Consider the following 25,679-nt stretch of genomic DNA (forward strand, 5'->3'; position numbering starts at 1 on the left):
GACTCTTTCACTAGAACTAGTCTGGCTAAAAATATAATGAAGAAAAATTGATATACTAAACAATTATAAAAAAGGAAGTATTTGGTTAGTTCAATAAGTATTAGATGTGTTTTATATGAATTTAAACTATTTTTATTGCATTTTATATTTGGAAACCATTGTGATGGCCTGTCTGAACAACGGTATATAAGAATTGTATAAATACTATCTAGGAAACCCAGGGTTGATGATGACTCCAGCTTCTCTTCCCCAGGCCAGCAAAGGCTGAGGGTTCACAAGCTCTCGAGTAACACCTCTCTGGCTGTTCCTCACATAGCAGGGAGGAGGGAAATTTAATACCTGTTAGCTTGGCAGTTAGAAGCAGGTCCAGCATTTGAAATAAAGCCTCTGTGACAGTTTAGGGGGGGGAAAAACTGGTGTCATTCCAGATAGTGCTGATGATACAATGCCTCCCTATATGCAGCAACTACCTGAGTAGAATAAATCACTATAGATCTCTTTTCACATTTATCTCTGGAAAAAAATTCTTCCCACTTCTCTATGCTATTTGCATCCTTTAACTTCCTTTTCAAAATGTCTTTATAAAAAGAGCTTTAGACTTCCTCTGTCCTAATTCCCTTCTTTAAGTTCATTATAAGGGAGAATCTTTGGAAGCCAGTGCTCAGATGTACTGATAACAGTCTTGTCCATCTCAGCTGTGCTGCTGTTTATAAGTGACTCAACACTGGGCCTGCCAGTTTTCCTCAGTGTTTGGAACGTGATCTTACCATTTTATTTCCAAAACCTCTGCAGATGTCTCAGCTGCAGCTTGCATGCTTTTTAATGTGTCACCTATTTAAGTTGAGTACACTTGAATTGGATACTGATGGGACCCGTGGTCCAGCTCTCTCACTGTAAGATGGCTGGGCTGGTGGGAGGGAGGTGAAGGAATTATAATTAGAAAAATCCACAAGTAGCTGTAGATGAAGGCTCAATACCATAGCTCCATCTGGGGCCAGTTCTGACTGATGTGAAAGCCTGTAAGTACAGAAGGAAGTTCCTGGACACACAAAAGAAAGGATTTCATTTTATAACTTGGCCCATATTTCTGAACCCTGGTAGATAAAAAAGTTGAGACAATTTACTGATGTTAATAGGTTAAGAGTTCTTTAATGTCTACGTATTGCTGGACACACAGACTCTCAGTACATTTATTAAATGATTAATGCAGTCTGAATTAAAAGATTTGTCAATGTTACCACTTATATACCATATTCAGAAATTTTCACAAGTTCCTTTTGTTAATCCAGAAGTTTCCTCCTCCTCTGTTATGCTTTCAGATCATTTAGAACCAAACTGTACTTATGCTATGGCATCATGATCCTTCATTCACAACCAGTCAGGGTTTTCCCCATGTTTTAAAACTGTCTCTCCCTCCATTTAGTCCAACCATTGCAGCAACAGTCCTCAGCCAGAGCCCCAGATTGTGTCTCTCAGAAAGTGATGTTTGGTCCTAAAGTGCCATTATGGCTGAGACATCCTCCCCCCAGAGGCTGTGCAGACTGTCTCTGCAACATCTCCAGCCGTCTCAAAAACTGAACCCAGATCTGCAGCATGCAGCACTACTACTGCCCCATCAGGCCATCCCACTCATTTTTATAAGAAGAAGAACAAAAAAGTTTAATAACAGGAACTAGGCAAACTGCACCATTAGCAGAGTAGAGCTTTTATTTATCTCAACATGGATTGCAACACATTTCTGAGTGTTGATATAACAAAACTAAGCCACTCTTGACTGTTGTCCCGCCTTAGAGCTCATGCTAGACAATAAGACACCTACAAGAAAAGTTTAGCCACTCTGCAATGTGTAGTTATTCAAAAATACTTGTGGCAAGTACTAACACCTACTCTTTAGAAATTATACATTTTTATTTTTAAGTTTCTATCCCTGAACTCTCCTGAACCTTAGGAGCAGCCATGCTCATAAAAGTATCACAAGTTATCCTATGTATAATGAACTTAACTTATTCATATGAACTATGTGCTCATAATATACACACTACAGAATGTAAATACCAGAAATCATTTATGACAGTTTGTAACCATGAGAATGGCTTCTCTTAAAAGGGGGTCAAAATCTATACAACTTCTTAAACATAAAATAGATATAGGCATAATTTACCAACTGGCTTTTCAAACATTGCATCGTGTATCAATTCATGTATCAAGTGTTAAATTAGTGAGCACCTCAGCAGACTAAAAACAGTTGTTCCTGCATACACAGCTCATGCTTATTAATTAGGTATTTACTCATATTTACTTCTCACCTAAACACAACAGCACTCAAAGAGTTTCAACAGTACTAAAACAGTATTATTGTCTCCCATTTTGGTACTCTACCATTCCAGGTACATATGCATACAAGTTTCCACATCTAAAACTAATGCCCAAAGCCTCTCATTTCTTGTAACTAGCCTGTTCTTATCACTGCCCTGTGTGTCTCAAGCATGCTTAATTTCATTATAGTTCCAATTTCCACCGCCACCTCTGCTGGTAGGATATTTCAAGCATCCACCATTCCTCACAGTGATGAAGTACTTCCTCATATTTCCTTTGAGCCTCTTTCCCTCCAATATCATGTAGTGACCTCCCAAGGTAAAATAAACCTCTCCACCCATCCCCACCCCCCACTCCCTCATGGCCTAATGTTCCTTACTCGGCAAATGCCATCCTCTCCAACCTTAAACACCACAAACCACTTGGACCCTTTCCACTCTGGATTTTGCCCCCCCAGTACAGAAACTGATCTACTTAGCCTAGCTGATGAACCTCAAATCTGCTTAGACTGACACCAAACTGTCCTCCTAGTATTCTTGGACCTCTCAGCAGCATTTCATACCATAAACCACAAAACCCTCATCTCCTACTAGGACTCAGACCCACTCCTAGCATGATTTAAATCTTCCCTCCACAACTGAACACAGACTATCTCCTTTAGTGTTGGCCTTCACTCCGGTTTACATTTGAACAACATTATACATAAAAATCATGAGAGGGTTGTAGTAACAGTGAATATTAGAATCAGCGGACAGCTGTAACAAGAGTTAACAATCCTAACAGAAATGACGGATTAACAAAGGGGAAAAAATGATATTTTGAGGGAGAAACATTTATTCTAGCAAGGTAAGGGTGGCGGCTTGAGTCGCATTGCTGGAGAGAGGGCATAAGATGGAATTGTAAAGTAAATGGAAGGGGGACACTGGGGAGCTTGTTCAGTGGTGACAGGTAAGGGAGTGTGTGCTGAGCAATGGTTAGTTTAACCTATACCATCCTTGTAGGCTTGTTTGAAGAGCCACGTTTTGAGCAGTTTCTTGAAAGATATGGTATTTCTTTTGGTTCTTAGGTAGGTTGGTAGGGAGTTCCATAGATGTGGACCAGCTATTGAGAATGCTCTTTTCCTGGTTGTGGTGAGTTTGGCTGTGGATACTGATGGGATCTCAAGACAAGCTTTGTTTGTTGATCTGGTATTGCGTTGAGAGTGGTGTGTTTGATTAGGGTGTTAATGCAGTCGTATTCATAGTGGTGAGTTGAGTATGATTCATAGTGGTGAGATAAGTTGTGTATGATTGCTAGAGTTTTGTATTCAGATGGCCAAGTACTATCGGTAACAAAATCTACTTTCTTCCAACTGCACCATCTAAGCTCCTTCTTTGCTGACCCTGCGTTTACAACAGTCCAGGCCTGTTAATCTCCCAGCTAGACTACTGCAACTCCTCAACATCAGACTCCCCAAGCAGCTTAACCATTTGATGCAGCTCATACAACATTAAGAAGCACAAATGATATTAAATGCCAGCAAGTTTTAACCAAATCACCCCACTCCTGAGACCCTACACTGGCTTCCAACTCTCTACCATATCATATTCAAAATCCTTGTCATAAAGGTCCTAAAGTGTTTTGAACCACCCTGTCTCAACAACCGACTTGCCCAATATTCATCTTCCCAGCCACTGCGCTCCTACCCCATGCCTATCTTGTAGTGCCAGTCCACAAAGAAATTTGATTTGCAAACACAAGAAAAAAAAAACTCTCAGGATGTCCTCTCCCTCTGAAACTCTATTCCACTAGAGATCAAGCTCACCTTAGATATATTCACTTTCAGGAAACAAGTGAAAACATGGATACTTGTAGGCGTCTTTGGCCCACAGCCTAAATAATGAATCACTGACCTGACCTCAGTTTTGACCCTCAAGGACTCTGCTGAATCTGCACTACAACTTGCCGTCCACTCACTACCCTTCCTCACCAAATCACTACCACATCAGATTCCCAGCTGTACTTAACATATATACCAGATTACATTATTTTAACTTATATTTGCAGAATTTTCTAGTTCGGATGCATGCAATATTGTTAAATCTAATTGTGTTATTGTAACCATACTTATTCTGTATCGTATTTGTGGTTACAATGTTATTTGTACTTAAGAACACAAGAAATGCCATTCTGGGTCAAACCAAGGTCCATTGAGCCCAGAATACTGCCTCTGATAGTGGCCAGTTCGAGTCACAAGTACCCGTCAGCAGTGGCATAGCGAGGGGGGGGGGCAGGGGGACCAAGGCCCCCGGCACCAGGCTATAGGGGGTGTCTGGGGGCAGGGGATCCAATCCAGGAAGAAGAGGAGGCCTGCAGATGCCAGAGAAGCCCATCCCGCTTGGTGGCAGAAGAAGAGAAGGCCCGTGGCCAGCTAGAGCATGGGGGGGTGCCCCAAACAAGCTTCCAGGGGGTCATCAGCAGTAGTGACCCAGGACGTTCCATACCACGGGGGAAGGAGCATGTGACCACCGATAGACCTGATCCCACCGGTGGCTGAAAAACGGTGCAGGCCCACAGTATAAGAATTTGCGAGAGTAGCACCAGATCAGCATGAAGGAAATGCTAGCCCAGTGATTTTTTTTCAATATGGCAGGACCTGTACAGAGGAAGCAGAAGGAGCTATGAATGATCCTCCTGTGTGTCTGTGTGAATGAATTGGTGCCTGCCTGGGGGTCTGTCTGTCTGTGTGTGAGAGAGAATGGATGTCTGCCTGGGGGTCTGGGTCTGTGTGTGAGAGATGAATAGGTGCCTGCCTGGAGGTCTGTCAGTGTGAGAGAATGGATGCCTGCCTGGGGGCGTGTGTGTGTGTGTGAGAGAGAGAATGAGAGAGAATAGATGCCTGCCTGGGGGGGTGTCTGTGTGTGTGTAAGAGAATGAGAGAGAATGGATGCCTGCCTGGGGAGGGGGGGGGGGTCTGTCTGTGTGTGTGTGAGAGAACAAGAGAGAATGGATGCCTCCCTGGGGGGGTCTGTCTGTGTGTGTGAGAGAACAAGAGAGAATGGATGCCTGCCTTGGGGGGGGGGTCTGTCTGTGTGTGTGTGTGTGAGAACAAGAGAGAATGGATGCCTGCCTTGGGGGGGGGGGGGTCTGTCTGTGTGTGTGTGTGAGAGAACAAGAGAGAATGGATGCCTGCCTTGGGGGGGGGGTTCTGTCTGTGTGTGTGTGTGAGAGAACAAGAGAGAATGGATGCCTGCCTGGGGGGGGGGTCATCTGTCTGTGTGTGTGTGTGAGAGAACAAGAGAGAATGGATGCCTGCCTGGGGGGGTCTGTCTGTGTGTGTGTGTGAGAGAACAAGAGAGAATGGATGCCTGCCTTGGGGGGGGGTCTGTCTGTGTGTGTGTGTGAGAGAACAAGAGAGAATGGATGCCTGCCTTGGGGGGGGGGGTTCTGTCTGTGTGTGTGTGTGTGTGTGAGAGAACAAGAGAGAATGGATGCCTGCCTGGGGGGGGGGGTCATCTGTCTGTGTGTGTGTGTGAGAGAACAAGAGAGAATGGATGCCTGCCTGGGGGGGGTCTGTGTGTGTGTGTGTGTGTGTGAGAGAACAAGAGAGAATGGATGCCTGCCTGGGGGGGGGGGTGTCTGCCTGTGTGTGTGTGTGAGAGAACAAGAGAGAATGGATGCCTGCCTGGGGGGGGGTGTCTGCCTGTGTGTGTGTGTGAGAGAACAAGAGAGAATGGATGCCTGCCTGGGGGGGGGGTCCGTCTGTGTGTGTGTGAGAGAGAACAAGAGAGAATGGATGCCTGCCTGGGGAGGGGGGTCTGTCTGTGTGTGTGTGAGAGAGAACAAGAGAGAATGGGTGCCCGCCTGGGGGGGGGGGTCTGTGTGTGTGTGTGTGTGTGTGTGTGTGAGAACAAGAGAGAATGGATGCCTGCCTGGGGGGGGGGGGTCATCTGTCTGTGTGTGTGTGAAAGAGAACAAGAGAGAATGGGTGCCTGCCTGGGGATGGGGGGGGAGGGGTTTGAATAGGTGACTTCCTGGAGGTCTGAGTATGAGAATGAATGAGTGATAGCCTGGTAACAAGGGAATCTGGGAAGTAAGAGCTTTTTTGTGTGTGTGTGTGGGGGGGGGGGGAAGAGAGTCTTAGAGCCTAGGAGTGTGTGTGTGTATGAGAGCATGTGTGTATGTGACAGTGTATGTGTAAGAAAGAGAGAGAGAGAATAAAGTTTGTGCATCCCCCTAGACTGGAAATCAAGAGTTCCCAGGTATGGACAGCAGTGGCTTTTTTTTTTAATCCTTATTAGTTTTAACTATTGGGTATATATTTGATGTGTGTGCTGTTTTGAAATATTTTATTGGTGCTTGGGAAATTTTAAATGTATATGACTTCAATTAATAGAAGTTATTCTATTTGTCAGTAGTTTGAAAAAATTATTTTATTAGTGTGATTTTACTATTATAATTTGTGATCCTTTATTCTGAATTTGGTGAGGGTCTGTCTGTGTTCTGCATGTGTAACTGAGGTTAAATATTCTGCTAATGTGTCATTTCTATGTAGGGATCTCTAGAAGCTCGGTTTGTTCTGTTTTCCAAACAGGAGGTATATTTGTGTTTTAGAGCCTAGTGTAATGTTTCCAGGGTTACCTTTTCATAAGGTTATAACTGTTTGAGTGCTAATGGCTAGTTCTGTTTTGGAATGGGAGGTTTATTATATTGTAATCGTAATTTTGTATGCTCATTGCTTTCAGAAGAAAAGCCCACACCCAACATGCGTTACAATAGTCCTAATACCAAGAGTTGCAAGGGTCTTTTTGGCTTTTATGCAGGGTTTTCTGGTTGACACCACATCTGTGCATGTCAATATAATATACATGCTGTTGTGATATTCTTACTTCAAAAGACTGTACCTTTCAGTGTGTTTTTTCATGTAAAATATTTTATTATAAATGCATAATTTGAAATTGTGTGTGGAGAGGTCCGTGGTAAGGGAAAGGCTAGGCACAAAGCTGTAAGATTCACTTAGCGTGCTTAATACCCTTGGCACTGATCCTGATTAGTAAAAGAATACAAATTAAATGTTAAAAAAAAAAAAAAAGCAGAATGAAGAGGGGCCAGCCCAGTAATTGTTTGCACAGGGCTGCAGAAAAGTTAACATTGGCCTCTGCCTGTCAGATCCCCAATAATTGATCTATTTCTTGTGTCTCACTCCCAGGGATAAGAACATAAGATATACCATACTGGATCACACCAAGGGTCCATCAAGTCCAACATCCTGTCTCCAACAGTTGCCAATCCAAGTCACAAGTACCTGGCAAGCTCCCAAACATTAAATAGATCCCATGCTACTTCTGCAACAACAATCAGTGGCTGTTCCCTATTGATTAATAACAATTTATGGACTTCTCCTCCAAGAACTGATCCAACCCTTTTTTAAACCCAGCTTCACTAGCTGCCTTAACTACATTTTATTTATTTTATTTTTAACTTTTATATACCGATCTTCTTGCATGGGATATAAATCAAACCGGTTTACAGTGAACCTTGCCTGAAAGCGTTACATAGAACAAGAAAACATCACAATACAACTTTGAGTAACATAGCATGAAAAGTTAAACATCGAAACAATATGAAAAACATAGCATTAAAGTTAAAATAACAATCGATAACCTTAATCAGTTTGGGCTTGGTTGCAATAAGGGTGAGCAGAAGAAAGATGAAGTGCATAGGGCTGGAGATGAAAGAAAGACATAGAAACTAGACCAGAGGGTATATGCGGCCATTATCAAGGGATAAAAGGTGCCTAGATAATTTGAGAGCGAAATAAAATGTACCATACTTGCAAGGAGACAGAGAAAGGCTAAGGTGAGACTATGGTGAGAAAGGATTGTGTGTTGAGTGAAAAAGAATTTTCTCTAATTTGTTTCTCTAATTTGTTTTAAATCAAACCGGTACCCCCAGCCAAAACTACTAAACACATCACTTTAAGAGATCGGGCCTTCTCAACAGCTGGTCCCCTTCTGTGGAACTCCATCCCACCTGACCTCAGACAAGAACCCAGCCTCCCAATCTTCAGGAAAAGACTTAAGACCTGGCTGTTCAAAAAAGCATTCCCGGACACCGATTAATCCTATTCAGCCAGTTCAACCACTACCCCTTGTAAAAATGTTATTACTAATGTAAAATGTTATTACTAAATGTTATTACTAATGTAAATATCTAAAAATGTTATTACTAATGTAAATATCTACATCCTATGTTATCCTCTCCCTTTCTTCTCTTTTCCCAGTTCTAGTACCTTGTTATTTGTAACTGCTTCCTCCTCACTAATAGATTACTCAATTTGTTATTTGTACACCCCTGTTTTATGTAAACCGGCATGATGTGATTGTATCATGAATGCCGGTATATAAAAATTTTAAATAAATAAATAAATAAATAAATAAATGTGCTACTTGCTAACTTCATGGAATGCCCCCAGTCCTTGTTTTATCCGAAAGAGTAAATAACCATTTCACATCTACCCGTTCAAATCCCTTCATGATTTTGTAGACCTCTATCAAATCTCCCCTCACCTGTCTCTTCTCCAAGCTGAACAGCCCTAAGCTCTTTAGCCTTTCCTCCCAGGGAAGCCGTTCCATGCACTTTACCATTTTGTTCATTCTTATCTGTACTTTCTCTAGTGTAGACTGTCTTTCCAAGTCTACCTGGCTAATAACAGTTTATGGGCTTTTTCTTCAGGAATATTAATATGTAACTATAACTTGTGAATTGGAATGTATACCTATCGATCTGTAATGCCCAAATCTGCTATAACACACTTTGAACTCTCTGCTAGAAAAGCATGACATAAACAATGATGATGACACCTTGTCCTAGATTTTTATTTCTATTGAAAATTGCACCTTCCTTTACTTTACTGGAGCCTGGTAAATATTTTAATGTTTCTATCATATATCCCGTTTCCCCTCTTTCCTCCAGCTAGTACATTTTGAGTTCCCTAAGCCTTTCTGTGTAATGCTTGTATTGTATCTAGTAACTGCTCCAAGTAAAGATGTCCTGCAGTATTGTTTAATTATGTTGCTACTATGGGATAGTTCTGTACAAAAGTAGTGACATCAAGTGAAGGGAATCTGAAAAAAGTAACAAATCTCAAAATAGCTTTACTTACACAGAGAAAAAAAAGCACAAATCTAAATTGCCAAATCTGTCTGCCAGTGCCTTGCCAGATCCTAGATCCAGGCATAATTTTGCAGAAAAACACTCAACTCTGAAAGGAAGTCAGGATGGAATATGATAGTATAACACATGTAATTCAATATTTGTACCCTAACTAATATTTATTAATTATATTTTTACATATGCATTATATGCAATGCAAGAGTTTATGCAAAGCTTATACCATGGCCAGCAAGATCTAGAGGATATGACTTTTGTGGAGACCCTTAAATACAATGAAATACTATAAGCAACAATCCTCCTCTATCCCAGAACAAAAAACAAAAGCATACAGAACAAAAAAGGTCACACAACAGAGAAGAGCAGCGATGGCCTAGCGATTGCACATACAAAGGCTAACTTTAAAAGTCCGAGTCTCCAGCTGCAGCATCCAGTTCTGGACACAATGGTCTTTAGCTTTCTCCTGGTGGTGGCACTGCCACCCTTCTGAAAATGCTAGATCTCTATGGCATAGATCACATTCGATAACGGTAAAATAAAACAAAATCAAAACTTATAAAATAATCTGCAAGCAAAAACGAAATGAACAATAAAGCGAAAAAGATCAAATACAACTCAAATAACTCAGCAATATTAATAATTAAAAAAAACCCACAAAACATTCGCATCACGTTCTTCTTCTGAACAAACGTTAAGACACCTCCCCCCCCAAAAAATAATTATTGGAACGAGTGAAGATCATTTGGCCAAATCTTTTTCTCTGAAGTCTCCAATGCAGGAGTCCTATCTATATACCATGTTCGCAGAGACATGGAACCAGGGGCAGGAGAGTGTTTACAAAACAAGGGGATAAGGAGGATGTCCAAAAGTGCTCCACTTCCCGGTAACAGGGCTATTCAGATAACTTTATTGGTACGACAATGTTAACAACTCCTTACAAAGTAATGCATAAGTGAATAAAATGTAAAGGAGAAAATTACAAAATAGCTATAACAATAAGATAAAATTCCCCCCTGCGCCACACAAACAGCCAAACTAGAAGGAAAAAGCGCAAGGTAACATGCTGGCGGAGAGCCTGAGGAGCCCCGGCACCTCATCGTCCTTCCCGGCTTCACTCACTTTTTAGAAACCTTCTCTTTCTTCGCCTTCGGTCTCCTCTTCCGAGCCTGCATGGCCAGCACTGCCAGAGGGAAGAGACAGAGGGCGATTAGCGAAGGGCCGAGGCCGCTACTGCCCCACTCAAGTTCTGCAAGGGCAACCGACAACCCCATGGGGCGACTTGGGTACCTTTACGGGAGCTGATCATGGTGGCTCCGTAAATGTCTCCGCCGGCTCTCGAGGACACGAAGGTACAGCAGCCCGCTTCCATGGACTGAATGAGGAGCTGCTGCTGCTGCTACACCCCACTCGCACGCGAGGGAAACAAAAACAATTCAGCCGGTGACTCCGACGTTAGGGAGGGCTCCGCCGCCCCGTCTCCTAGGCAACCAACGAACCGGAACAAGAGAGAGAAACAAGACACGCTCCCTTTAGCCGTCGCCTCTGCTTGCTGCAGACTATGGACTCGTCTCGGACCGGCTCCGTTAACGCCCTCTACAGTCCCGGAGTAGAAACGAGCTGTTAAGTTTTTTCTAACAGCTAAAGTAAAGGCGAGCGGGATCCTGTGTTTCAAGTCTCTCCCTGCAGTTTCCCCTTTTCCAGACAGCGAGTGCTGGCTGCAAGGGCATGTGAGGAAGTGAAGCTTGGAACGCTGCCGTGTGTTTCTATGGTGACGCGATGTTCTGCATCCGGTTCAGGAGGGGTCACGCAGTGTTTCTCTGAGCACGGTGTCCTGTCTCTGTGCTGGGTAGCTGACTGGTTTGCTGCGTTGGTGAAGGCTGGGTTCCTTGTACAGTTGCTGTTTCTGGCTCTCAGTCTAATAGTTGAGGGTTTCCGGTAAGTTCCCTGCAGCAACTCGTCGGCGTAGACACGTGCTGGCCTCTAGCTAAACCAAATGACTCCCTTTCTCCATCCCATGTTGTAGTAGGCTAAAACCCCCTTGATGTTAATTTCTAGCAGTGTTTCCGTGCTCCCATACTTGCGTGTAGATATTTATTTATATTCTTTTGAATGTCGTACGGGCTAACCTCCGGGTTTTATAGAAAATGAGGTCAGATAAGTACCGCCGCTGGACTCCTTTTAGGATGCATATCTGAGCCATTCACTGGGGTGAATGGCTCAGATATGCATAATATAATATATAAGATAAGCAGGGCTCCCTTCACTCTCCGGCCTTGCTTCCAGAGCTGAACCCATTCAGGGGCCGTCCCGGGTGGGGCGCCAACAACAGAATTCCGAAGGTGTGAGATGAAGCTGATTCAAGGACATTCATTTTGGGAAGTACCTAGCTTCATTGGAAAGAGTCAGATGTTTGAGAAGTACAGATTACATCACCATAATCATAAGTGCCAGCTCTGTAGGTGCTTGAGCAGGACCGGATTTTGGACACATGATGCCCTGGGTGAAAAGCATCCCCCCGCCCCCCGACTGCAATGGGACGGTGTCCTGCATGGCCTCCGGACCTCTCTCCAACCGCGGCGGGCAGGGATCCTTTGAAGCCAGGCAGCCGCAGAATGGGTGATGTTGGTGGTATCCCGGGCAATCACCCATTTTTGCCCACCCTAAAATCCGGCTCTGTGCTTGAATACTCCCGATGTTGAGCAAACTCTTTCACTGTAGCTCAGGAGAGCTTAGCATTCCCAATCCTTTTGAAAAGTTGACTCCAATTTATAATTCATATTTTCAGGTTCATTTAAATCAAGACAATTGTTTAGCATTTTCAAAGATTTTAATTTTTGAGGGTGTGCAAAATTTGAATATTTCCACAAAAGAGACAAGAAACAGCATGGGTATATCCAGAATGACACAATTGTATGTATATCCCTACCCCATTAAAAAAAAAAATTCCTATCTGACTTCATGTGTTTGCTTTACTTTAGTTATTAAGACAATCACTTGAATGTGATAGCATTTACCCAGAATTTTGCATGCTTTCTAGTGGTTGTCCCCTTTCTAATAATATTTCCCTAATTAGACATAATAAATTAAGTGAATTGGATATCCCCTTTACATCATTCATGATAAGGAATAATTTTAAAGTGCTGGAAATCTATTTTATGTCTGTTATACAGCTCAGTAAATTGAGGTGCTGCAATGTAGTTTACTGACTACCTTCATAAATCTGGCCTACTATCACCATGTTGCTTATAAGAATACAACTAAATAGTACACTTCAGGAGACTTGATACTTTGATGGTGTAACCATAGTACAGGGGACATGTTTGAAATCGTCTGCTCAGTGTGCTGTGGCAGGCAAAAAAGCAAGCAGAATGTTAGGAATTATTAGGAAGGGAATGGCAAATAAAATGGTGTTTGTCATAATGCCTCTATATTGCTCCATGATGAGACCGCACCTTGAATACTGTGTGAAATTCTGGTTGCCACCTCTCAAAACAGTTATAGTTGCACTGGAGAGCGTGCAGCAAAGGGTGACCAAAATAAGGGGCATGTCCCTTATGAGGAAAGGCTAAAGAAGTTAGGGTTATTCAGTTTAGAGAAGAGACAACTGAGAGGGGATATGATAGAGGTCTACAAAATCATGAAAGGACTTGAACAGGTTAATGTAGATTGGTTATTTACACTCAGATAATAGAAGGACCAGGGGGCATTCCATGAAGTTAACAAGTAGCTCATGCTGGACTTGATGGATCCTTGGTCTGACCCAGTATGGCATATCTTATGTTCTTATGTAAATGGTTTCACTTTTATTTCCTGGGACGGCATTTGGCATTATTCAAGCTTCATACCCTGTAGTTTCTTGTATATTTTCTTATGAAGTAGAACTTTCTCTAAGTTGAAACCATTCTAACTCTTATTAATGGAATCCTAACATTTTGCTACTTTTGGGAAGTGAGTTTTTATGATCTTTGCCTCAGAATGCAAACATTATTAGTCTTCTCACCCTCTTTGCAAATCTTTGTGCAGCATTGGGTCTTGTTTTTAATATTCCTAACATAATATTATTGCTCTGCAAATACTGTTAGGAATTCTGCAAACTCTTTTATTGGCAAACTATACAGTTCTTATAGAGAAATGAAAATTGCTTATGAATTGCCTGTGCTTTTTCTGAAATAGGATTTTGTTCTAGATATTGCATTGTAGCAAACATGGAGACTGTTGAAATGACAAGCATATCACTAAAACGGCCCCCTCCTGAGGAAGACCGAACCAGTGAGGAAGAAGCTAAGCGGCGAAAGGTCTTAGACCCAGGTTTGGCAGGAAATCCGACTGAGCAAGGAAAGGCTCTTGAGCAAAGTACAGCTGGTGAGACTGAACAGCCTGTCAAACCAGAAGTAGAGGAAGAGAAAATTGCTAGCAAAAATGAAGAGGACGACGAAAATGAGGAACTGGATGAGGACGATGTGGACACTGAGAGCTTTGCAGACATGATGAAGCATGGGCTGACAGAATTTGATGTTGGCATTATTAAATTTGTTAGCCCTCATAAAGGCTTTTCTGGAATTTTAAAGGAAAGGTAAGTCATGTTGCACCCTGTTGCTGTCAGTCTTTGTATTAATTGTAGTAGTCATTTCTTCTCTAGACTTATTGGTTGCTAATAGCATCAGTCTGTTGTCCCACCTACTGTTGAGTGTGTACTTTGATCCTCTTTTGAGAACCTTGGTACCACTGTCTGCCTCCTGCTATGCCATAGGAATCTATGCAATTGTGCACTTAGATAATTTGTAACAGCACGCAGTCACGCTAATTTGCATATTTCCCCACAGCAGAACCTCCAATACCATACTCAACTTCCCATTTGCACAGCCCAAGTGCATGATCCCGGTCCTGCCTCTCACAAGTGGTTCCCAGCAAAGAAATTCTCCAGTACTGCTGCTGAATTAAAGGAAGGGAAGCAGCTTCGCAGTCTGTTCACAGAGGTCATGCAGCCATAAGATGAGAGGGTTGGAGTAAAGAAACAAGACTGACTAGGGAAGTTGGACTGAAGGGAGCATCTCAGTTTGGGAGATGGGGATGGTGGAGAAACTGTAGGGGAGAGTATCAGGGAGAGATGGGGAAAGGTAGACTGGTGGTGGGAGTTAGAGGCAAAAGACTGTCAGAGGAGAAGGTCCATGGAGGAGGGTAGGAGTAACAGCAAGAGGGAGAAGGAGAGAGACATTTACAGATGGAGGTGAAAGAGGGGAGAAAGGCTGAAGGAAGAGACCTTTGTATAAAAAAATAAGGTAACTTTTAAACTTACCAGTTAATTTCCTTTCCTTGAGTCCTGACAGACCAGTCCAGACAAATGGAATACAATTACTCAGAGGTGGAGGCAGAGAACTTCTTCCTTTCTTTTCTGACGAAGAGCAAGTGATTAATTTTGCATCAATTTATTTGTTCTGCATATACATTTGAATTTTTCTGTGCATAATTTCCTGGGGCGTTTTCTATGTATCAATGAGCAGACAACTGTCCAAAGACTAAGGTATTTAATCTGCTCATTGGCTCAAGTGTTTTCATAGATTTTTAAGTCTTTTGTATTGGTTTGTATAGCTGCTTGGTTGACATGTTCTACTAGCAGTATATAACATTTTAATAAATAAATGAAATTAAATGGCAATGACTGCAATAATGCACACTGTACTACTTGTTACACTCACGCATGGCCAAACTTCCCTTAGAAAGCATGAGTGTTGAAGTTACATTTTTGCTGTACTCTTGGCAGCTCTGTTATATCTTTATTCAAGTCTTGATTCGTTTTTATGAAGCATTCATAAACAAAGCATAAAACAGTTGAAATCGTACATGTTTGGAGTATAGGTACGTTTCCACTCCTGCAAATTCAGACATGGCACATCTCTCGAGAGTGCTTTCTGTGTGTGGATTTGGATGAAATTTGAGAGGCGAGCTGGAACCTCTATAAGAGACTCTCCAAACAATCTTTACTCCTATTTATCTTATTTTGATGTAAACCATGTTGGGTTTTATATTTATGAAGGAAGATGGTATATGTTTAAAATGTAGATTTTAGATGATCCACCCATGGAAAAGCTGTTTATACATGTATGGACAGACAGACAGCAACTTTTGAAATGCCATCTACAGTTCTGGGATATCCTTAGAGTTGATGAATAAATGTGCAGCATGCTATAATGCACTGTCATTGTTTGTCACCCTTGGCTACTAAGTCAGTGTTGAGCCTATGATTTATGCTGTTTAAGAATGTTTGTGACTTAGATCAGCAAATCAGCAAAATATATTTTTTAGACTTACAAAAAAAATAATTGGAAACCTCTGCAGTATTGATTTAGGTAATAGCTCAATCTCCAACTCAGTTTCCAGTCCTGGAAAACATTACTATGAGGATCAAAATAAGCAGTCAAGGTTGTGTACCCTTTTTGAAAATGAATTTGTGATGTTACCATAATATTTTAAATCAGGTTAGCTAGCTTAGGGCCTTATTTACTAAGCATTTTTCCCAGACACAAAATGGGAGAAAACCTTTGGTAAATAGGTCCCTTAATGAAGAATTATAAAAGAAGTTATCTTTTTAACAGAAACTGTGTATAATTATCCCTTGGGCCCTCACTGAGTCTGTTAATGTGTTCTTGGTGTGTTTGCTTTCTTTAGATATTCAGATTTTGTTGTTCATGAAATAGGAAAAGATGGCAGTGTAAGCTATCTAAATAACTTATCTGTTCCAGTAGATAATGAGGTAAGTAGTGTATACAAACACCCACTATATGACTTTATACTCCCGGGGGCATTCTGCGCAAAAAAATTTAAAATTCTGTAAACTTTAAATTGGTCAAAATAACACAATTTACTGTCCTTAAGTAATTACATTTTAAATTAATACAGAAAAAAGTTATTACGTACAGATGCAGAATTGTAAATATTTTGAGCAGAATTTCCCTAGAAATTCATTGTAAGAGGGTCTCTTCCACTCTCTCTCCCTACTCCCCTGGCCACTTTGCCCTCTCAGGCCCCAACTCCTCCACCTGCCAGTATCTCTCCCCTCCATCTCTAGGCTCAACCCCTTCCACTCTATCTCCACTCCCAGAGTTTGACCCTGTTCTCAGTACTGTCCCTCTTCTCACACACATGCTACCTTTCTCTAGTGCACACACATGCTCCCTCACTCTCTCACACACACATCCCCTCATACAGGGTCCCTCTCTCTTGCATGCACATTCTCACAAGCTCCCTTTCTCTCTCACACAGGCTACCTATGTCTCTCATGCACTCCTTCACACAGGCGCTCTCTCACACATACACAATCCCTTCACAAAGGCCAGCACCCTCACATACAGAGGATCCTTCTTTCATACACACCAGCTCCCAGTCTCTCTCACACACATACACACACTCCTTCACAATCTCCTCATATAGGCTCCCTCTTTCTGGCACCCACACTCAAAACACCCCTCTGCTCTCTCACACTCCCCTGATCTGTCTCTCCCCCCGCCCCCCTGCTCTCTCTCTCACCCCTCCTCCCTCCTAATCTCTCATCCTCCCCTACCCCCTCCCCTTCTCACACCCTCCTCACACACACCTCTCTACATACATTCATGCTCACCAGGGCCTTCATCTTTGCCACGAGTGGAGTGCGTCCCGAGGCATGCGGGTGCCTTCATGTTCGCCTCGAATGGCACGCGTGCTCTATCTTCGGTGCACCGAGGGCCTTCATCTTCGCTGCGACCAATGCACTGGGGTCCTTCATCTTCCACACGAATGGTGCGCTCCGTTCATGGCATGCTGGGGTCTCTGCCATTTTCTGTGCAGAATTTGGCAATTCTGTGCAGGGGGGAATTCTGCGCAAATTCTGTGCTCTGTAGTAGCGTAGAATTACCCCAGGTCTGCTGGCATAATGATAACAATTTCAGTATCTGGTTTACTGCATGTGCATGACTATACTGTAATCTCTTTTTTTTTTTTTTTTTTTTTTTTTTTTTAAGGATCCTCCAGAGGAAATATTTTCAGTTCTCACAGCTGACGATAAGCAACATTTGGAAGAGCTTCAGCTCTTCAAGAATAAGGAGACCAGTTTTTCTATAGAGGTATAGTAAAAACATACACACTCGCACACATGCTCTCGCTGTCTCTCCATGCACTCTGTTTTAAGTGAGGGATAGGCATGAATACCTCTATATAATATAGTTCCCATAGCTATGCTACATTATCGAAATGATCAAATGACTTTTGGTGACTTGGAGCATAGTAGGCGCTTGATCTGAAATGGCAAGTAACCTGATTTAGAAGAAGATCCAAACAGGATAAAACAAGCCAGCAAACTGCAGGAAATATCAGGAAAAAGAGATGCATTTTAGATTCAGGCATATAAAATGGAATGGAGACTCAGGGCATGCTGAGTCGAGGTGTTTTATGGTCTAAACAGATTTCTTAATTGTTTGCCTTCTATAGATAAAAGATAAGGAGTATCAAAAATGGACTTCCTTTTCTAAAGAGCGCACATTTGATGATAACTTGTAGTTGCCAGTGCATTTCTTTATCAGAAGCCTCCATCCATGCGTCATTAAGTAAACTTAGCAAATTCATTGTGACATTTAATGTCCACATTAAGATGATCTGATGGATTGCCTTTCCCTTCTCTTATCCTGGTTGGAAATCTGACATCTATTTCCTTTTTTTGTTTCTAAACAGGTTGTGGAAGACACCAAAGAAAAGAGAACAGTTATACATCATGCTATAAAAGCCTTGTTTCCTGGATTAGAGACTAAAACTGAAGACCGAGATGGAAAAAAGTACATTGTAGCATACCATGCTGCAGGAAAGAAAGCCCTGGCAAGTAAGTTATTGTATTGATTGGAAATGCTTTTGTAGAGCCAAAATGTGTTCTTCATTCTTTAATGCTACGTTGCTTTGGGACTATTACTTTTGTGTCTCAGCAGATTATTTCTCTGCTTGTCCCCATTCTAGAGGTCGCATGTAAGCGAGATGTCTATCCTTTGCAGTTTCAGGCTATGAGACTTGCAGCTGATTCTCCAAGGAATGGGGTTTCATGACAGCAAACTCTGAGGTCTATTTACTAAGGTGTGACATATGATAACATGTGATACGGCACGTTATTAGTGAATAAGGCCCATTAGGAATAATGGGAGCCATGGTAAATGTAGCTTGATGTGCATCAGATCTCTTAGTAAAAAGCTTTAACTCTTGGCCATCCCATGGAACTAAAGAATAGAGGGGAAATACCACATACTGCAAGCACAACCATAATTTGTGTTAATTGTATTCTTGCCCAAGAGAAGACTTCTATTAGTGCAAAAATGAACGTTCACAGACTGGTCAGTCCCTGGAAGGATAGGGAGGAAAGGTCTTGGGATATTTCTGTAACTAGATTCATGCAAACAAAGTTGTAGATGTTAGTAAGAGGTGAGAGTGGTTTCCCTTTTGAAAGGACGACTCCTATATTTTATGACATAAGAAACATTCTCTTGGTAACCTAGTAAGACCATGAAAAGTGTTGATTTGAGCTGTGAATAAACCTGCTTGAGGGAAGAAGGGTGTGAAATAGCTTGAAAAGTGAAAGGGAAGAACAATTCTACATGCAGAATGAAGTAACTTTGCTCAGATATGTTTGCCTGTTGAGATCTGCTCGTATGTAAAGTGCTTTGAGCGATGCTCCACCACCACCCCCTCCTCAGCAGTTGCTGCAATATTAGTAGCCTTGCTTTCCCTGTATGTACCTGGATCAGTCCAGACAGTGGGTTATGTCCCCAATCCAGCAGATGGAGTCAGCACAAGCTTTGAGGGGGCGTATCCATATATACTACTACCCCCTCTGCAGGAGTTCAGTATCTTCTGACTCCAGCAGATGCGAGTAGGGGAATCAGGCTTCCCCTCCTTTTCCTTCACTTTCTTGCTTGATTATGGCTTGTTGTTGTCTTTTTCTGTGGATCAAGTTTGTATTAAGTTTAAAAAAAAAAAAAAAAGGCAGAGTTCTTTCAACTTCTGGGGAGTGGCTTATCTTCCTTGTCTCTTCTCTGCGGCCTTGCTGTTTATTTCTCGTTGCAGCCAGGGGTAAGTTTGTTTTTCCTTTGTAGTTTTTTCCTTTACAGCTCAGCCCCCGGTGCCCGCGAAAGCCGGTGGAGCCGGCCTCTTCGCTCTTTACTCCCTCACCCACGGCCATTTTACAGCTCCTCATGGGCTGCTGAGCCATTTAGGGAAAGATGTCTGGGGCGGGTCGTGTGGCCAGGAAGGCCCCCCCCCGCGGCACCCTCCTCTATTTTCAGACAGCGGGCAGTGCGGGCCGACCGGGCCCCCCCGCAGCGGCGCCTTTGTGCGCGTGGCCCCCCCCCGTGGCTTTTTCTTTTCTCCTGCAGCGATCCCGATGCCGCGGCCGTCCCGCTGTGCGGCCTGCGGAGACCCGGGGTCCCGGATTTCCCGGGAGGGCATCTGTGCACGATGCCTTCCCGGGGGGGGAAGGTACCTCACGGTCCCTGACTGATTTCTCTTTTTTGCCCGGGCGGTGCGGGCCGGCCACTTCGCCATTTTTGGCGGGAACGGCGGCCATTTTACATTCTGAGCGCCCTGAGGCGCAGGCCACGAGGGGGAACGGATCCCTGGAGGCCACGAGGGAGAACGGATCCCTGGAGGACTCTACCAGCGGGGGTGTTCCCCCGATTTTGGTGCAGGAACCAAGCACCCAGAGCCAGGGAGCAGGAACCACGCCGCCCCCGAAGCGCACCCGAGCAGGCCGGGGTTCTCTCCGGAGTTTATCTTGCTCATGCATACCGCTTATCTGCAGGGGCTGGAAGCACCTGTGGGACCCCCCCCCCCCTCCTAAGATCCCTCGGATGTCGCCCTCGACGCCGGCCCCCCCCGACCCTCCGGGAGTGGGGGCCTCCCGCCTTCCTACCCGGGTCCGATCCACGCCCGCGGCAGTGGGGGCGGTGCCAGACACAGCGGGACATGGACTTGACCTCCCGGACGGGGGACAAGGGGACGGCACACAGGAGGGGGATGATCCGCGTACCCTACGCCTCTTCCAGAGGGAAGAGCTGGACGACCTCATCCCGCAGATCATCCAAGAATTAGATTTGGATCCGCCACCAGACCCGCCTGCCCCAGTAGCTCCCGCTGTCATCACTTCTTCAAGGAAGGGACATCCTGTCCTGGCGGCACTCCGGCCGAGGGCTCGGGCTTTTCCCATTCATGACTCGTTTTTTACAACTTCTCACCAGGGAATGGGACACCCCGGAGGCCTCCCTGAAGAGCAGCCGGGCTATGGAAAAGCTGTACCCGCTCCCCGAAGATTTTCTGGACCTCATCAAGGTCCCCAAAGGTGGACTCCGCAGTGTCGGCGGTCACGAAGAGGACGACTATCCCAGTGACGGGAGGTGCGGCGTTGCGGGACACACAGGATCGTAAGTTGGAAGTTTTCCTTAAGCGGGTTTTCGAGGTCTCCGCTCTGGGTATGCGGGGCGGTGATGTGCAGTTCGCTTGCCCAGCGGGCTAGTCTCCTTTGGGTGCAACAACTCCTCACGTCTCAGAACCTGCCGTCCGATGAGGCTGCCCAGGCAGATCGGCTAGAAGCCGCAGTGGCGTATGGGGCGGACGCCTCGTACGACCTTTTTCGGGTCCTCGCAAGATCCATGGTTTCGGTAGTGGCAGCACGACGACTACTGTGGCTACGCAATTGGGCGTCTGATACGTCCTCTAAGTCCAGTCTGGGCTCTCTTCCCTTCAGGGGCAAGTTCCTCTTCGGGGAGGATTTGGACCAGATCATCAAGTCCCTGGGGGAGAACGCTGTTCATCGGCTGCCGGAGGATAGGTTTCGACCATCCAGAGCGTTTTCTTCTTCTCGGACCAGAGCCAGAGCGCAACGGCGCTACAGGGGCTACAGACAGACGGGCTCCCGGCCATCCGCCCCCAGGTCTCAGCCCTGGTTGCGCGCCTTCCGCGGGCATCGGCCCGCACGCACTACTCCCGGAACCGGGAACCCCTATACTAAGTCTTCACAATGATGCCAGTCTCGCCCACTCCCCTGTCCCCAGGATTGGGGACCAACTAACGTATTTCTAAGCGGAGTGGGCACGGATCACCTCGGACCAGTGGGTCCTGGATACCATAAAACACGGCTATGCATTGGAATTTGTCCGCCCCCCGCAGGGAAGGTTCATCTTTTCCCCCTGTGGCTCGGACCTCAAGAGAGGAGCAGTGCAGCTGACTCTGGACAGACTCCGGGAGATAGGCGCTACTGCGCCCGTGCCCTTCGGAGAGGTGGGCTCGGGCCACTATTCCATCTATTTCGTCGTACCAAAGAAGGACGGTTCCTTCCGGCCTATCCTAGTCCTCAAGGAAGTCAACAAATCCCTTCGAGTCGTTCGGTTCCGCATGGAAACGCTCCGGTCAGTGATTGCGGCGGTGCATCGGGGGGAGTTCCTCGCCTCCCTGGACTTAACGGAGGCCTACCTGCACATTCCCATCCGCCCGGACCACCACAGTTTCCTTCGTTTCAAAATTCTGGACCAGCATTTTCAGTTCACGGCTCTCGCGTTTGGATTGGCGCCGGCGCTGCACACCTTCACCAAGATCATGGTAGTTGTGGCGGCAGCTCTCCGGAAGGAGGGCATCCTGGTTCATCCTTATCTGGACGATTGGCTCCTCCGGGCGAAGTCATTCGATCATGGACGCTCAGCGGTGACTCGAGTAGTACGGTTTCTACATTCCCTGGGATGGGTAGTGAACTTCTCCAAGAGCTCCCTCATGCCCTCGCAATGCTTGGGTTTTTTTTTGGGGGCAACTTTCGACACCCTACTGGGCAAAGTTTTTTCTGCGCCAGGACAAAGCTCAATCCTTGCGGGATCACACACGACGGTTCTCTGCGTTACCAGAGCCCACCTCCTGGGACTACCTGCAACTCCTGGGAGTGATGGGGTCCACCATCGACCTTGTACCTTGGGCTTTTGCGCACCTCAGGACCTTACAGTGGGCGCTCTTCTCCCGTTGGAAACCAGTATTGCAGGACTATCAGATGATTCTCCCGCTCCCACAGAATGCCAGGGACAGTCTGGGCTGGTGGTTGGATCCGCCGAACCTGGCCCGTGGCATGTCCCTCGATCTGCCAAATTGGGTGGTGGTGACCACCTATGCCAGTCTAGCAGGCTGGGGTGCAGTCTGCGATCGAAGCGCCACGCAGGGGACGTGGTCCACGGTGGAGGCGAAGTGGTCAATCAACCGTCTGGAAACCAGAGCGGTCCGGCTAGCTCTGCGACATTTCCTCCCGCTTCTTCGGAACCGAGAAGTCAGAATCCTATCGGACAACGCTACCACCATGGTCTACATCAACCGACAAGGAGGCACGCGCAGCCCGCAGGTCGCGCTCGAGGCGGCGCTGCTGATGCAATGGGCGGAGCGTCATCTCGTCCGGCTAGCGGCCTCGCACGTCGCCGGTGTGGACAACGTCCAGGCGGACTTCCTCAGTCGTCAACTGCTGGACCCGGAGAGTGGTCTCTCTCCGACAAAGCAATGCAACTTCTCGTCCATCGGTGGGGGGCCCCCCACTTGGATCTGATGGCGTCCGCTCTCAACGCCAAGGCTCCACGCTTCTTCAGTCGCCGGAGAGAGCGCGGAGGGAGTGGATGCCCTGGTCCTCCCGTGGCCGCCATATCTTTCTTTTCCACCATGGCCCCTGGTGGGCAGGATGCTCCGCAGAATAGAAAGCCATCAGGGGACCGTGGTTTTCGTCACCCCAGAATGGCCCAGGCGACCCTGGTTTGCGGACCTGCTACAGCTGGTGATCGACGGGCCAATCAGGCTGGGGCACCTCCCCCAGCTCCTACATCAGGGCCCGGTATTTTTCGAGCAGGCAGAATTCTTCTGTCTTGCAGCCTGGCTTTTGAGAGGCGCCGCCTCCGGCGTCGGGGCTACCTGGAGGCGGTAGTATCCACGCTATTGCGGGCACGAAAGACATCGGCCTATGTTCGAGTCTGGAAGGTGTTCGAGCTGTGGTGTACCAGCCAGGCCACGAGACCCGCTAAGGCTTCTGTACCTCAGATCCTTCAGTTTCTACAGGCGGGGGTGGAAAAAGGGCTCACCTATAATTCACTACGGGTTCAGGTGGCCGCCCTTGGTTCGCTGTTGAGTGATGGGGGCTCTCTTCTACAGCATCCTGACATTGCTCGTTTTCTCAAGGGTGTCAAGCATATGCGTCCTCCGTTACGGGACCCTTGTCCCTCCTGGAGTCTTAACCTTGTGCTTTGCTCCCTGTCGGGACCACCGTTCGAGCCGCTGCGCAGCGCAACGATAAAGGATCTCACTCTCAAGACTGTATTTCTTGTGACCATCTGTTCCGCTCGACGCATCTCGGAGATGCAGGCTCTGTTGTGTAGAGAGCCCTATCTCCGTTTCTCCGACTCTGGAGTTTCGCTTCGCACCGTTCCCTCCTTCCTTCCGAAGGTGGTTTCTGCATTCCATGTGAACCAGACGGTGGAGTTGCTGTCCTTCTCTTCCTCAGAGCCGAAGTCTCTCCGTCTCTTGAATGTCAAGCGCACTCTGCGCCTCTATCTGGAGGCTACAAATGAGTTCCGAACCTCTGACCATCTCTTTGTACTCTGGGCCGGTCCTAAGAAGGGGTCTCAGGCCTCGAAGACTACCATTGCCAGATGGCTGAAGGCCGGCATTGCTGCTTCTTACATTGGGGCGGGTCGGACTCCCCCACCCGGAATTGTAGCGCATTCTACACGTTCTCAGGCGGCTTCCTGGGCGGAGGTTCGCTCGGTATCCTCGCAGGAAATTTGTAGGGCAGCCACCTGGAAATCGTTACACACGTTCTCGAGGCACTATCGTCTGCACCTCGCCTCTCCGGTCTCTGGACACTTTGGCGAGCAGGTTCTCCGAGCAGGCCTCGCAGGACCCCACCCGATTTAGGGAAGCTTGGGTACATCCCACTGTCTGGACTGATCCAGGTACGTACAGGGAAAAGAAAATTATTATTTACCTGCTAATTTTCGTTCCTGTAGTACCATGGATCAGTCCAGACGCCCACCGCGTTTGGGTTCTTGATCCTGCTCAGCTCTGCGCTGCTTCTTGCTCGCAGTGTTCTGAGTCTTCACAGTTGTTTCTTTTCGCTGTTTTTCACAGCTCCCTACAAGTTGGTAGGATGTTTGCAGTTACTTGTTGCGGTTACAATTGTTTTCATTATCTGTTTCCACAAACTTGATCCTTCGGGGGTTTCTACTCGGGCTTTGATATACTCGATACTGAACTCCTGCAGAGGGGGTAGTAGTATATATGGATACGCCCCCTCAAAGCTTGTGCTGACTCCATCTGCTGGATTGGGGACATAACCCACTGTCTGGACTGATCCATGGTACTACAGGAACGAAAATTAGCAGGTAAATAATAATTTTCTTTTCCCTGGATTAAGCGTGTCGTCGTGTTGCTTTGTACCGCTGCTGAGGAATGTTTCTGCTTGTTGGGGTTAGTTTGAACAGTGTTGTTGAAGTTTTTATAGCATCAAAAGCAAGGAAACTATTTTCTTCCTAAGCTGGGAGGAGTTGCAAATTGAGAGCGAGCAGAACAGTGAGGCAGCAGAGTCACTCTTAACAAACAGTGTAATCTCTTTTGGTTAGCGTTGCGTATTTCCAGGTAGTAGATTTTAGTTTGGAAATTATCTGGTTCTTTTTCCCTACATCTGCATTGCCTCTGACTTCTATAGAAGAATGAGAAATGATACCGATTGCATTGTTTTGCATCACATCCCAAAGTAGAAACCATGTGGAGTATGTTTTTAGGTATGGGGCTGACCATGCAGCTCAGGCCGAAGCTCCAGGGATCTGGTTTCAGACCTGGCCACACCATAAAGGTGATGCGCTCAAGCCTGGGGAGATAGAGAAGGTAGTGACCAATGAGTGGATCTCAAAGAATTCTCCAATTGAGCCCATGGATTGCCAAGGATTTCTGTAGCCTCCTGGGCTTGCAGTCTGTGGAGGAGAGAATGAAGATGGGATTAAAAGGGAGAAAATACTTGGGCCCTTGGCATTCTGTGGCTTGGATAGTATTCTGATGGACTAAGGAAGAAAAAGTGGTGATCAAGAGGGGGTCATAAGATAAGAAAGAAATAACACTGGTTTTGTTACAAATCACATACAAATTATTTTTATAGCAGTGGTTGTGCACCAACTCACTTAACTGTTAGAACAGTAGAA

The 25,679-nt window shown here is 45.6% G+C and overlaps 2 protein-coding genes across 8 annotated transcripts in view; one reads left to right on the top strand and one right to left on the bottom strand.

The window, feature by feature from the left end:
* The window catches only part of SRPK2 (SRSF protein kinase 2), a 424,006-nt gene extending 413,034 nt beyond the window's left edge, over nucleotides 1-10,972 (bottom strand). For 3 of the 7 annotated variants that reach the window (XM_029615025.1, XM_029615027.1, XM_029615026.1), the window contains exons 1-2: nucleotides 10,756-10,972; nucleotides 10,588-10,648 (exon numbers count right to left, since the gene is read on the bottom strand). In XM_029615025.1, the coding sequence (XP_029470885.1) occupies nucleotides 10,588-10,648; nucleotides 10,756-10,837 (143 nt within the window). In that variant the 5' untranslated portion in view covers nucleotides 10,838-10,972. The remainder of the gene's footprint in view (nucleotides 1-10,587; nucleotides 10,649-10,755) is intronic. The other 4 variants (XM_029615033.1, XM_029615032.1, XM_029615030.1 and 1 more) reach the window with 2 other exon arrangements.
* A 274-nt stretch (nucleotides 10,973-11,246) lies between these two features.
* The window catches only part of PUS7 (pseudouridine synthase 7), a 68,720-nt gene continuing 54,287 nt past the window's right edge, over nucleotides 11,247-25,679 (top strand). Inside the window, exons 1-5 of the mRNA XM_029615035.1 lie at nucleotides 11,247-11,403; nucleotides 13,642-14,041; nucleotides 16,135-16,219; nucleotides 17,463-17,564; nucleotides 18,169-18,313. Coding sequence (XP_029470895.1) covers nucleotides 13,674-14,041; nucleotides 16,135-16,219; nucleotides 17,463-17,564; nucleotides 18,169-18,313 — 700 coding nt within the window. The 5' untranslated portion in view covers nucleotides 11,247-11,403; nucleotides 13,642-13,673. The remainder of the gene's footprint in view (nucleotides 11,404-13,641; nucleotides 14,042-16,134; nucleotides 16,220-17,462; nucleotides 17,565-18,168; nucleotides 18,314-25,679) is intronic.

Source organism: Rhinatrema bivittatum, chromosome 9 (assembly GCF_901001135.1).
Source record: "Rhinatrema bivittatum chromosome 9, aRhiBiv1.1, whole genome shotgun sequence".
NCBI lineage: Eukaryota > Metazoa > Chordata > Amphibia > Gymnophiona > Rhinatrematidae > Rhinatrema > Rhinatrema bivittatum.